We start from the raw sequence: 14,231 nt of genomic DNA on the forward strand, positions 1-14,231 counted from the left end.
CTTTATTTTATGCCTCACTAGATCCTGGTGGATTTCCTGCTTGTCAAAGGCATCCAATGGTGGGGGAGACTTGTCAATCAGCCAAAAATCCTGTCTGCTTGGAGAGGAAAAAATAAGCCAAACATACTGATTGACAGAGCTGAAATACAGCAGAACTGCTCTTGGGCTCAAGCATCCTCTACCCAGGAGAACGCCTGCGGGCGAGTCTAGGAAAGGGAAGGGCCTTTTATGGGATGGTGATAATGTTCTCTGTAAAGTAGCCTGAGAAAGAGCACAGCAAAACTCATTATCAATTTTTATTTCCTACTATACACCAAAGGTACAGCACTGAACACAATTTTGTTGCTTTGATGTAAGAAATATTAATTGTTTGAAGAAACAGTATACAAACTACTTCAAATTAAAAAAATGCATACGTCATTTTTGTTGTTTACAAAAGACCCAATTTACAGTGTCGATTGTTAACATAGTCGAAAAGAAAAAAAATTCAGTGCACATCACAAAATGCATCAAGTACAAAGGAAGCAAATAATACAAACATACTTCACAAAACATCCTGCTCAAACAATCCAAACACAAATAAATTAACCTGAAGCCATAGTAAATTATAGTAATAAATACATAGGTTGGTACAAGATTTATTTTAAATTAAATAAAATATATAACAACTTGTTAAGATATTTAGCAAATTAAACTCTTGTCTTTGTAATAAGTGAACTCATTTGTATGCATCTATCAAGTACTGTAGAGCGAAATGCTTGCAAGTACATAACTTTAATAGAAAATTTTGTTTGGTGTCCCATTTATCATAGACAGCACGTATGGTAGCTCTTTTCTTTTTAAATTGATTTTTAAATAAACAATTAAACATTCCTACCTAAGAACAGACATCTCATTTTCACTAGACTAAGATTCAAGGGTTCAAACGAACCCCAAACCAAAGATAAAGCCCCACTTACTGCATAACAATAACCACAGTTTATGAGAGTGGAATTGCCATCGAGTATTACTTGTAATTTGTGCAGGTACACAGGTAATAACAGTGGAATATATCAAGCCTGTGAATGCCATCACATTCAATCTGAATACCCATGAGGTTAATAAAAAATAAACACTTTTGTTATAGCACAGGAAATTAAGCCCACACTAAGTTCATGTGTGCATTTACACAGAGGCACATCTGCACATGAGGTGTGTGTGCATACCCAAAAGGCAGTTTAGCTGGTTGTCTATACCTTTTTCTTAAAAAAAATAAATATAAAAAAACTTTTGAAACAATGCTTAACTACTTACAATCCCTGAAATAGACATTGCCTTTACTATAGCAACCACTAACCTCTGATCCATTTGGAAATCCAAGATCACGGGATCAATTTTAAGTGCATATGAGTGTACGTGAATGTGTAAGTGTGTGTGTGTGTGTGTGTGTGGGTGTACTTTGTAGCACTTGGAGTTCTATGGAAAGATTTTTATCTAATTGTACATTGTCTTGTTACCTAAAGAGGTTGAAACCAATGTTGCCAGCATTTGAAGTAACGACTCTGATTAGAGTAATATTTTTTCATGAGTTACTGTATTTTCAACTCCTTTCCTGACAACCCAGTAAGATAAATGCTATTTCAGGGGATATGGTATCTACAAAATTTTCCATTTGGATGTGTTTGTATTTGCTAAGTACAAATCTACATCAATATTGTCACTCGTACGTTGTACCAACATATGGTAGGAAAGCCTGGCTGGTCACATCAAGTCTTTTTTCTTGTCGTGGGATGAGTTGCCAACTATGTGATATGACTCGAAAAACAAACAGACAAATCTGCATCTCTAAACAAGCTTATGTTTCTTTAAAACATTTTCAAGTAAATAATTCATGTGGACTAAAACCGTACAGCCAAGTCGAATACTTTGCTGATTGCTATATTTAATTATTGCTAACAAATTCTAAACAGGCTGTTTTCCAGTGTACTGTGCTTTTGTGAGTGTGCGCTTCCCACTAGGGGGCGCCATTTATCTCCTCATCCCTTCAGCATCTCACTTTACTGCAAATTCACTGTAAATGCCCAAGCCTGCGAAAGGGGGGAAAAGTGTGCAATAAAAACCAAACTAAACCACAGTTCAGTCCTTAGACAAGGATTTCCTTCACACATTTTTGTTTCCTCATTCAAACTCAGCAAGATACGTGATTTGCGAATAGCATTTCTATTTAAATTCTATTGGAAAATAAATTAATAAACACATTTGTAAAAATATGGCAGACTTCAAAATGCAGTTAAAAGATAAAAAAACTCTCTGATTAGAAATAAATAAAATACTAAAAATGTCACATTTATTTTACATATATTTTACAAGAAAATAAAAATAAAAACCGAAACCCAAAAAACCCAAAAGAGTGCAATGAAGAAATAAAAGAAACCATATGAAAATAAATAAGGTCTAAGAATTGACTGCATTGCTTTTAATCCAAATAGTCTAGCATAGTTTTTCTTTCCTTTTTACGTCAGCTGGGGGGTGGGGGGAATAGTGCAATGTTGCAATCACAAATGCGTCGTGGCAATCTCCACGCCTGTAGCAGTACACGAACCCCTAATGGATGCATTTGGAGTTGACTGCTGCTGGTGATTTCTGTTGCCCGGCAGCGCCGCGAACTTACACGTGGATACCCTTCACTGCCTGTTTGATACTTTCCAGCAGAGCTTTGCATTCCGGGGAATAGTCCCTTTCCAGATTGCTGTACAGATCCGTGAGTGTACTTACATACGCTTCAAAATTCTGCTCACTGATAGGCCCCTAAATGAAGACAAGACACATCGTAGCAGTCGCAGACGCTCAGGTGAGGCGGAAGGTGAAAGGAATGTGGAGGAAAATTGGGGACCGAGGAGGCTGGGAGGGAGGGCAAGGCGCCGAGCGCCCGGCCCGCTGGGGTCTGCGGGGGATGCAGAGACACCGAGTATGTTGGGATCTGGCTGCTCACTCTTCACTCAACTGTTGAGATTAATGGGACCTGGTTGTTGGGAGTTTTGTGACCCCCTTGGAGCCCCATAAGGTAGGGATGTCTGGTTGCTGAGGGGGACCCTTTCAGCCTGCCTCTCTTCTCTTGGGGGGCAGTGTCAGCCTCAATTGCACGTGCTCAGAACAAATGGACCTACTGTGCACAGAAGGAGACATGGGGGGAGCTGGTGAGCAAGATTTGACTAAGCTGCTCACTAACAAATTGCCTGGTGGAAAATGTCCTTCTCTATCTACTCTCAGATACCACTTGCTCCATTTTACCCTGGAAGCTTCACTGTAGTACTCTTTTTTATTTCTCTATTTTTTTTTTTTTTCTGCAGGTAGAATCACATCTCACTTTTTCTTTTTTTCCTTTTTTGTTTTTTTTGCTCTCATTTGCCTAATGTCATGATTCAAAGATGGTACACATTCAGTATGTGTAAATTGAATACCTGAATGCGGGGAAATGAATGGTGCAAATGGACTATTTCTCAACCATTTTTTTTTTTTTTTTTTTTTTTTTTTTTTGTGCTGGAGTCCCATCTTTTTGAAAACAAAAGAAAACATGATATGTGCCTTACTTTACCAGGTGCTTGGAGGAAGGACTGTAAAAAGGGTTATAAACATAGATATACAGGAAATTATTGATATTGTTGCTATTTAGATGGCCGGCTTTCTAAATTTGAAGACTTTTTTGTTGTGCTCAGCAAAGTCCTAATCTGTTATTGGTTTCTCTCAGTTTCTGCCTTCCTTGTGCCATGTGTTTCTTGGGGAATCGTGAAACTGACTAGATCCCAGGTGGCAGAAGAGCAAGGCCAGGTTCACCTGACATGTTGCTTTTGGACTCTTGATTGAATTATGTAAACTCTCTGAGCCTCAATTTCCTCAATCACAGAATGAGAATGACAGTGCTCACTCCCTGGGGCACTTGTGAACATTTAATGCAACAAGCCTGAGCATCACCACATCAAAGGCTTATAGGAACTGTAGAAGGTACAGGTTACCTTGTGTGCTAACTATTATTTGTATGGCACTGGTGAAGGAAAAAATATTAAGCAACAGAAATTTGAAGTACGAGTTAGGCAAATCTTAGTAAATAATATTATCAATAATATCCAATAATTAATGCTGGTCATAAAACAATCATTTCCCTTTGTGTTCTTCACTAATATATGTATTTTTTTTTTTCTTTTTGTCAAGAAACACATTTGAAATTCGTTAAGATGAGGGCTTCCCATGCTGGTAAGCTGGGTAAATTGAGGGACTTTTTTTTTTTAAGGAAAACCAATCATATTTCTTCATTAACTTGCTTCTTCTTTAAACCGTTTTATATATAAAATCAGCAGTATTAGAAAACTTGCTCCAAGAATGCAGGTGCTGAGGAAATTAAAAGCATTCAATAATGTACTCCCACTTCCGCAAGTTTATTTATATTTATGAAAATATAAAGGAAATTAATTTTTCTGTGAATTCTAAAGAGTTGCCATAAGTGAAATATGTATTTAGATTTTACAAATAAGGACGCCTTTCTCACGGTTGTGCTTTTTATTGCATGTGAGGAGAACTGAAGTACATTCTTCATTCTTCAGTATGAAGGAAGCACCAAGTCTATTGGGAATTAAACTTTTTTTTTCTTTTACAGTTTTTAAGTAGGGTAAATGATGCAAATGGCAGGGTCATGTTTTTGTAAGGCATGGAGAGTTCTGTTTGGAAACATATTTCCAGTGAGGGAGCTTTGGCCTCCAACTTCCAAAGCAAGCCTCAAGTAAACCCTCTTCTTTCAATGACTCCTTGGCCCTAATGTAATGTAAATATACGCAGATGATTGCAAGTTGGAAAAGGAGGGGATGTGGGACTTGGTGACTCCTGTCAGGTTTCCTCACAGCTAAGCTAACTAACTGGGGCTCCTTCAGTAATTGGAAAATGGTATCACAAACACTTGGAAAAGAGCTGCCACGTGTTTGGCCCTACTTACCATCTGTGGGAGCTGGATGTCCGCAAGGCTGGAGATAAGCGCCTGGCTCAGACCTGCCAGCTCCTTCAACAGGCTTTCATTGTTCTGTTCTATGAGTTTGTTCTCCTCTTCTATCGTCTTTAAATTGCTTTCCATGGATGTAATCTAAAATGGAAATGACTTGGAGACATGAGGAATAGAGTTTGAAGGGAGTATAAGAGGTTTCTCTTTCTGAAGGAGAATTCACTTGCTCAATTGAAATGCTAAGGAAAAAATAAACAGCAGCACCTACTTGTGCAATTATTACAACCTCATCTTATTGCTGTGAGTTTCCGAATCACATCCCCCAAGTTTTTATCTTCAGCCCACACTTCTCTGGTGAATTCCAGATTCAATATCTGCGTACGACCAGATGTCAGATATCTCAGGCACAATATGCTCAAAAGGAAACCTTTGCTATTTCTCCCCAAAGCTGCCCACATATGGCTCTCTCCGAGCCGCATGACGGTAGCTCAGAGCTGCCCGCTGCTCAGCCATTGAGGCAGCCACTGTGCTCTCCTCTCCCACCTCAGATCCACTGGGGTCCACCTGCAGGAGACCCCACTTGCAGGAAGTGAGCGATGCCCAACACCCTTGCACTGGGGCCACTGGTCCTGCCCAGGTTCCTGGACCCGTCCCTGCTTCTACTTGTCCCCAGCTCCTCTCAGCACATCCTCCACACAGCCACCAGAACCAGTCTCCTAAAATGTACAGCAGATCATGCTATCCTTGGCCCAAAACCCCACAATGGATAACAAATGCAGCAAGACGTTAAAAGCCAGACAATCCAGGGAGGGCCCTATTGAAGTTTTCTGCATTGCTTTTGTATTATTTTTGCAACTGTCTTATGAAGTTTGAAATTATTTCAAAACAAAAAGTCAACAAAACAAAACCCACCAAACCCACAATGGTTCTGCATTTCATTTGGAATAAAAACCACAGTTAAAAAATTGCCTTCCAGGCCCGATATGAACCCCTCTGCCCTGGCTCCCACACCCATTCAGCTATTTCTGGGATGCTCCAGGGCTTGTCATGAGTTAGTCTTTTTTTGCCCCTAGAAGGTCTTTTTTTTTTTTTTTTTTTGAGTTAGACTTTTTTTATTTGCTTTTTGTCTGTCTGAAACGCTCCTCCCCCAAACCCGCTGGGCTGCACCATCAACTCCTCAAGTCTTCACTCAAATGTCTCCTTTCTGAGGCCTCACCTGAAATCTGGCTCGTTTCCCTCCCCTCCCTTCCTCTTACCCACCTCTATCCATAGTTTCTTTTTTTCCTTAGCACTTATCACGTTCTAATAAGCTACATGCTCCTCTCCTTTAGGGTTTTTGGCTGACTGTCTGTCTGCCCCTCCACCCCCACCCCAGACTTCAAGCTCCATGAGACCAAGGCCTTGACTTTCTTCATGATCATCTCAACCAGGACATTAAGCAGCTCCATTCTTCATGGGAGATGGTGACGGTGGGCTTGCCGGGTAAGGAGAGCAAACGGGAGTCTTGGGTGGGTTAAAATGCTTTGTAATAACCTGCTGTATACAAGGACATTTAAGGGAGTCAGGAATCACCATGGGATAAAAATCCTACCTCTCAGGAGAAGGGAGAGGTGAGAAAGAGATCTGATTCTGTGTTTTATCTCAGGATTAATTTCCTTCTATTTTGGTACAATAAGAGTCATTCTTAGAGTCTAAAAACTGTGTACTCAACTTTTCATTTCCAGTTAGGTAAATTTAATCAGAGGGTGTATTTGAAAGGACAATGTAGAATTGAGAAATTGCTTAGATCTTTTTGAGATGAAGAATTAGTTCAAGAGAATCTATATTAAGATCTGTTTCAAACAAATAATGGCTTATTCAGAAGTGTTCTGGAGAGATTTAAAAAATTTAGAAGTTGCTATGTTTGGTTAGATTTTAATAAAACTAAGAATTCTCTTATCTCTACCTCACCTTTTTCTAAAGGACCAACACTCTAGAGAATTCTTTAATTGTAGGATGATCTGCTTTATATACTTCTAAAGCCTGTAAGTCAAACAAGGCAAAAGCTCGAGTAACTTTGCCAACCAAGTCACTGATGGCCCAGGATAGCCCACCCATTCTGGTTTTAAAATAATTGTTTAATTGAGAAATGCTTAGTGCGTTCACTGTAAGGTATCAGTATATTTTAAATTACAAGGTTTGAAAGTTCAATATTTTCTTTCCACAAAAGACTGTCATTGCCATAAAGAAATGCATTACTTTTTTTTTTTTTACCTGGGTCTGAAGTTTCATCATATCTGCTTCAATTTTAAGGTTGGATTCATTCAGTTCCTTTATTTCTTCATCCAAATGCCTAATTTCTTCATCACTCTCTATACCTATAAAGAGTCAGACCATCTTAGTTCATATTGAAAATATGTGCCTATGAATGAGATCTGTGATAAATACAAATCACTTCATATTGAATTTGGGAGCTGCTAGGTGACAATTAGACTTTATATGAACTGTTGAATTTTTACCAAAACCACACATGTCCAGGATTCTGGAAAAAATGGGTGGAGTGAGTTATAGGATTTAATTCCTTTGTAAGAATAAAAAGAGGGAGCAGAGAAGTGCCACCATTTCACGTAGCTCCTTTATATCGCAGGCAGGCATCTGGACGTCACGTCTTCTCCTTTGAACCTCCCTGCCATGCCATGGGACAAGTTCCACTACACCCTTTTACATAAGAAGACCCCAAGCCTTGCAAAGGCTAAGCCAGGCCACACTGCTCACAAAGAGGATAAATAACCTGCCCCAGTTCAAGGTAAGTGGCAGAGCTGGGATTCAGCTCTGAAGTCTGTACATTCCTTGTACTCAGTGCTGCAAGAACAGTTAAGACATGAGCCATGCCAAGTAATCAGCTATTCTGTATAGTCAGGTTGGACCATATAAACCAAAGTTGTTGGTAAACCTAGGGGAGCAGGCAGGTGGGTTAGAGACCAGGGATTTATAACACTATTCTCTACTCATCTTGGATAAGGAACAAATGCCTTAGAGAGGAAAGAACACAGGCTTTGGAGTTCGAGTGTTGGCCTTGCCTCTTGTTCTTGAACTTGGGTTCTTTACTTAACTTTGTGCTTCAGTTTCTTCTTCTGTGAAACAGGCATAGTATCCTTACTGTGAGAAATTACTTCAATAAAATGCAAAGTGCTCTCGATAAATAAGAGCTATTTTCCCACCACTATTTTATAGAAAGAATATGAATATATTCTAAAGATTGCAAAAACCTGGAAGAGGTAGCTAATTTGAAGGATGCCAAAAATAGGATGTAAGGTAACCTAAGCAGTCCAGAATAATGAGTCTAAACCAAAGAGGTGACAATTACCAGGGATAAACATAAACTTCAGCATTTGGTTTTAATAAGATCAATTTCAAGACAGCAGGATGGTGGGGTGGGGCTTGACTTGACAATTGACTTGAAAAAGATCTAGGCTTTTACACCCTGGGGTAATTACTTTGGGAAGTAGTTTATCATTACCCATTCTCTAGGGCCCAGCAATTCCGTTCCTAGGTACACACCCAAGACACACATTTGCACGTGTATGACAGGGCACACGTGCAAGAATGTGCCAAGCAAGGCTGTTCACAGCAGCTGAAACTCAGAAACAAGCCACATGCCTACCAAAAACAACATGGGAAGTCCCAGTAATAGAATATCAAGGAAAAAATTGAACCCTGAAAGATGACATACAGCATCATAAAACAGGGGGCTGATGTATGTACTTTTTGCTTCATCAAAAGTCATTTGCAACATGAACAAGTTAGGGTGGTCACAACTTAGACATCGCTGAAGATTAGGAAAGTGATTAAACTAGAGGAAGGGGCAACAGAGAAGACAGAATTCAACAAAGGGTTATGAATAGTGAATCTCCATACAATTTTCTTTTTCTTAGTAGAACAGCTAGAAAGAAAGAACTGAAGTGGTAGAACTGTAATCCATAACATTCTTTGAAATTTGCTCTATAACTACTTGTTAAATTGTACTTTAAAAGTTATTACCTTTCTGCATATATGTTATACTTCACAATAAGGAAATAACTGAAACTGTGAAACTGTAACCCATACCATTCTTTGAAATTTGCTAACTACTTGTTAAATTGCACTTGGAAAGCTATCATTTTTATGTATATATGTTATATTCCACGGTAAAAATATGATTTAAAAAATCACTGACTAACCAAATAAAAATTAACCAGGCAAGCATGGAACAATGCAGAGATGGGGTCAGGAGTGTTCCAATTCTGGGTTCTGGGGTTCCATTTAAAAGAAAGGTTAACCAACAACAGAAGTCGACGTATTTTAATACCTAAATCAATTTGATTGTGAGACCACAGTGTGACACAGATACCCTCCCCCAAAAGAAAAACAATACACAGCTACCTGAGACAACACTAATGGAACTACAGTATCTGGGAGACAGGGTTTATTTTGCACTGGCTACATTGAATTTGGAGAATCATGTTGCATTTTTGAGTACCATGTTTTATTGGTTGGTATGTTGGCAGAGGAATCTTCTCCCAGATAACTGGTAAGAGTGAGAGATGAAAGGATTGGAATATTTGTTTTCAACAACTTCAGGTTGTGTAGATTCTTAATAAATAGATATTTTGAGTGCTATCAGCACTTGAAATTTTTCTGATTGAAGCAAATTAAAGCTTTTGTTACTATATTTCTTTAACGTATTGTTCTTCCTTTCTGGATCTTTTCAATACAATTTCACTTCAGGGAATGCTGTTTTCTTGCATAATACCTGGTGAGGCAGACAATATAGCAAGTAAACAATTATAAAATATGAAGCACCAGGACAGAAACAAGTAGGGAGCTGCGTGGACCCTCTCTGGGGAGCCCTCATTTAATCTGAGACTTTCAAGATGAGAAGAGGCTGGCTACAAAAGGCTGGCAAATGAGGTGAGCCTTCCAAGTGGAGCAAACAAAGCACGCAGGCCTGTGGGGAGAAGGAAATGGGAAGGGCTGCTGCAGGGACACGAGAATGTCAACAACTGCTCAGGGAGGGAGGGAAGCCAGGCCAGGGGCTTGGGTCCATTCCCAATGCAATGAAGGACTTCACCTGCAGGAGGTGGTGTGATCTGGCTGATTTTGCAAGAACATCCTTGCATTCTTGAATAGAGAATGGATTGAAGGGGAGCTCCACGGGAGCCAGAAGAACAACCTGGAGAGGACCGCAGGAGGGGGCCCACCCTGGCACCATGGCAGTGGACATGGAGGGAAAGCGAAGTAGATGGACTCGAGATATTATCTACAACTAGAACTGCAAGACTTGTGATGGATTGGAGGAGAGGGATGAGAGAAAGGGAGGAAGACCATCCAGCAACTTGGAGACAGTAGTGCCATTTTTGGTGGTGGGGAAGCCTGGGGGAGCAGCAGCTTGCAAAAGGAAATGTGAGAGCTCAATTTTGGCCATGAGCAGACTCTAGCAAGAACTTGGATTCTTGATACTGGGATTTGGTTAGGATGATGTGCTCCTGAAGCCCAATGTCAGTGAAGATACCTATGCCTCTTAATCAAGAAGGGGGCTTTGAAGAGCTAGTCGGAGGATGCCTCATAGCTACAGATGCAAGAGTCTATGGGGAAGGAAAGATGATGGGATGGGACCTCAAGAAAGAAACATTATCCTAGGAGCTATTTAATATTTAAAGAATTAGATAATTTACTCTCCATTTATTCCATAAATTTTCATGAGAAAATGTGTAAATTAGTATGAGTGAATTAATAGTGTTTACTATGATTTCTGGGATTTGGGGAGACATTCCAGCCACTGGAACACACTCAGTCAATCTCTTTGTAATTTCTTTCTATGGGTCCATCTCCATATCTGTTTCCACTGGGACACTCATGGGCCAACCTCCTCCCCACACACAGTCTTTTAAGAAGAGCCTTCTCTCATCCTCAGCAGGCACTGAGGGGAGCTGAGTGAATGCTGCAGATTTTGAATTTCACTCTGCACTTCCAAATAGGAGCACATTCCATCCTCTCAGGAATCCTATGAGGTAGATACCCTTATTACCCCACTTAATGGATGGGAAAGCTGAGGCACAAAGAGGTTAAGTAGTAAATGGTAGGGCTGGATTCAAACCCAAGTTCTCTGATTCCAGAACATGTTCTCCTAACCAATGAAATGCTACTTTTACTCATGGATATGTAATCTGCTTTGAACATATAAATTGCTTCTTTACAGACATACTTATAATAGATTGTTAAATAAACTAGGTATTGCTGCTTATCAAGAACACCATTTAATCTTTCCACTAAATATTTTATTGAATTATTCAATGACCTTGTTTCCTTTCAGAGTCCATCTGTTTAAAAGCAAAAGAACATGCTTTCTTTACATTCAGAATTCTACATTTCACTTTGTACTTATTGGTGCCTAATTTGCATAATTAGGGATTAAATAATTTATAATATTTTATTTATATCCCATCAGATTATGTAAGAGATGAATATATCTGCATATAGCAGGTGTACTAGCATAGTAGGGGGCTTTAAGTAATTATTTTTTTCCTATTATATCTCAAGCACTTTATATTTCTTGAGAGAACCTTTAATTTTGTATTGGGTTTACAGACCAAAATGCCACTTCTATGTTTTTTTATTAGAGGAAAAATGAATTAATGTATCCCCTACTACTTTAGCTATGCAAAGGATAAAGAGAGATGATATCCAGAAAGAAATGATGGATCACAATATTTCAAACTCACTGTTTTACCACATGGGAAGGTCTAGAAGGATCTACTAATTGGATGAAAATATCCAAAGCTAAATCATCATAACTTTTACTTTATTCCACAAAGAATCAAGAGCCAAGCATTTTTTCACATGCAGATGATCCAATTTTATGGTCTTAAAAAATTACTGTGGCAATTTGATTATTGCAAGAAAGAAGAACTAAAGAGCAATTCTAAAATTAGTAGAATCATTTTTGGTATAGGCCCTCCATGTTGCAATTGGGTTTTAGATAATAAACTCTTAACAAGTAACTAATTCAACTACTTGATTGAATGATCTGTTCCCACTTTAACCTAAAATAATACACTGAAAAGTTTAAAGTCATATGTACTTTATGTTTTATTGTAATTTGACTTTTTATAGCTGATGGAGTGTCAGGTTATTCCTGCTTTAAAAATCACCCAGGCAGCAATCATTGCACCCGTGCTATAAGGCAGGCACTGCGTGGGATGTGGCAATGTTTAGAACATACCCCAAATTACTCACGAGGAGTTGCTTGACCCTCCATGAACCACCAACCTGAACTCAGCCAGATTTTTCTTCATGCACATGTCATTTTAGGTTCTTAATCTTCACTTCCAGGAAGAGTTTTGCTCCGAATTTTTAAACTCATCATGTGATTAGTGATTAGATTCTCCCTTTGCTTTTGCTTCTAGAAAGCTTAGAGTCAAATTTGAGATACTTATTCAAGAGTGTAAAATGGCTTGCTTCATATATATATATATATTTAATTCTCAGGCTTGCTCCATCTTTTTTTCTTATCTTGAACTTTGTCAATTTTAATTAGCTTTCATTTATTTTATGTAGCTTTGCACCCCCCCACCCTTGAAGTTCTGTTTGAAATAAAGTGATGCATAAATAAATAAATAGCTATCAAACTGTCCCAATTCCAGTGAGAATGTATGAAGAACCACTTGAGGAGTGGGGAGTATTTCCAAGTGGAGAAAGTTCTTTCATCGAGCATCTGAATATTGGAGTGTGGAATGCAGACTTGCCCCAAACATCCAGGACTTGATTCCTACTCTCCATGATTACTGACCTCATCAGCAAGTGCAGTGCTCACAGGCTGGGGAGACGAGACCCCAAGACACCCCAAGACTCATATGGTGAGGGAGGGGAAAACTGTAGGTTGGGAAAGAGAAGCTGAGGAAGGAACACAGTAGGAGTTCAATAGTGCTTTCCCTTCTTGGATACTGCATATTTTCTTTTAAAAAAATCACACACAAATTAGAAAGATTGAGCAATGCTTTCAGAGAAATAAAGTAACAATAGTTAAAACAAAAGTCACCAGCTTAGTTCTATTCATGTGCCAACACCACCATCAAATAAGGCCCCCAAAGCAAAATAGTTGCTTTGCCAGTGTTTCTCGGATGCTTGAGAATGATCTTTGATGGAAAACAACACATGTCTTAGATAATGCTGCTTAGAAATCTGAAGAAGGCACTCAAGAATCAGAGGAAAATTGGAGGATCCAAATATGGATCTCAGAAACTGCATACTTTGACTTTCATAAGGGATTAACATAGGGAAGTAGACATATAAATATAGACACAGATGCTAAATTTAAACCATCCAAAATCACCATAAAATATCATTTGGGGTCAGAAGAGCAAAATTTAAGAATCCAAATACACATGTCAGAGACTCTTTCTTTCTTTCTTTATTTGTTTTATTTTAGAGACTGTTTCTTGAAATGTAACAAGGGGCTTAAATCAGAAAACACACATGCATATACACACATATTCAGCCAGTGTATCTTAATCCATCGTATGGCATAGCCTGTCTTCCTCTCTTGAAAATCCTTATTTAAAAGTAAAACAAACAAACAAACAAACAAAAACAGAAACAAAACATCCTAAGAAATAGTTTTTTAGATAGTTATTTTTAGTTCAAATCTGAACCTTTCTTCTCATTTATTACAGTTACACTCCCTTTATAATTTGACATGCAGATCCCCTTTGGAGCTGCATCCTAGGCTTCTGCGAAAATGACATTTCCAACCACAGGTTCTTACCTCCAGTTGCTTTGAGCTTGATGGTCATGAGTTCCTCAGAGACCTTCCCCTTTTTGAGGGCTTGTGCATTTAGGGGGCATCCAGATAAGCTGTGGAAACAGAAAGTACACCTCTGTGTGAAATGCATATTGTTTCTTATAAAAATTAAAGATCTGTATTCATGTCCTACTATCTAAGGTTTTGTCTGTCTTCTAATTAGATTATAACCTGTAGTCTCTGTGAAAAGCAACAAGTAAATATCTATGAAAGCAAAACCAAGAGGCCCTCAAATAATGTAAAAAGGTCTTGGGTTTTTCCTTAAATCAAAATACATATAGCTGCTGGTGACATACAATTATGATTTTATTTTGTAAAAAGGTTATTGGTCTACATTAATTTCAATGTCTTTAATTAGTAATGGTTACTTTATTTTCTGTAAAGATGAAATGACACGTAAATATTATGAGTAAGAATTGTTCCAAATTAGTGAAAATTCCATACACA

At 38.6% G+C, this 14,231-nt stretch overlaps 1 protein-coding gene across 3 annotated transcripts in view; it reads right to left on the bottom strand.

Annotated features, from left to right (window-relative positions):
* Window positions 1-283: 283 nt before the first annotated feature.
* The window catches only part of ST18 (ST18 C2H2C-type zinc finger transcription factor), a 105,818-nt gene continuing 91,870 nt past the window's right edge, over window positions 284-14,231 (bottom strand). For all 3 annotated transcript variants that reach the window (XM_037802790.1, XM_037802791.1, XM_037802789.1), the window contains exons 19-22: window positions 13,749-13,837; window positions 7,220-7,323; window positions 4,964-5,107; window positions 284-2,787 (exon numbers count right to left, since the gene is read on the bottom strand). In XM_037802790.1, coding sequence (XP_037658718.1) covers window positions 2,647-2,787; window positions 4,964-5,107; window positions 7,220-7,323; window positions 13,749-13,837 — 478 coding nt within the window. In that variant the 3' untranslated portion in view covers window positions 284-2,646. The remainder of the gene's footprint in view (window positions 2,788-4,963; window positions 5,108-7,219; window positions 7,324-13,748; window positions 13,838-14,231) is intronic.

This window comes from Choloepus didactylus, chromosome 14 (genome assembly GCF_015220235.1).
Source record: "Choloepus didactylus isolate mChoDid1 chromosome 14, mChoDid1.pri, whole genome shotgun sequence".
Lineage (NCBI taxonomy): Eukaryota > Metazoa > Chordata > Mammalia > Pilosa > Megalonychidae > Choloepus > Choloepus didactylus.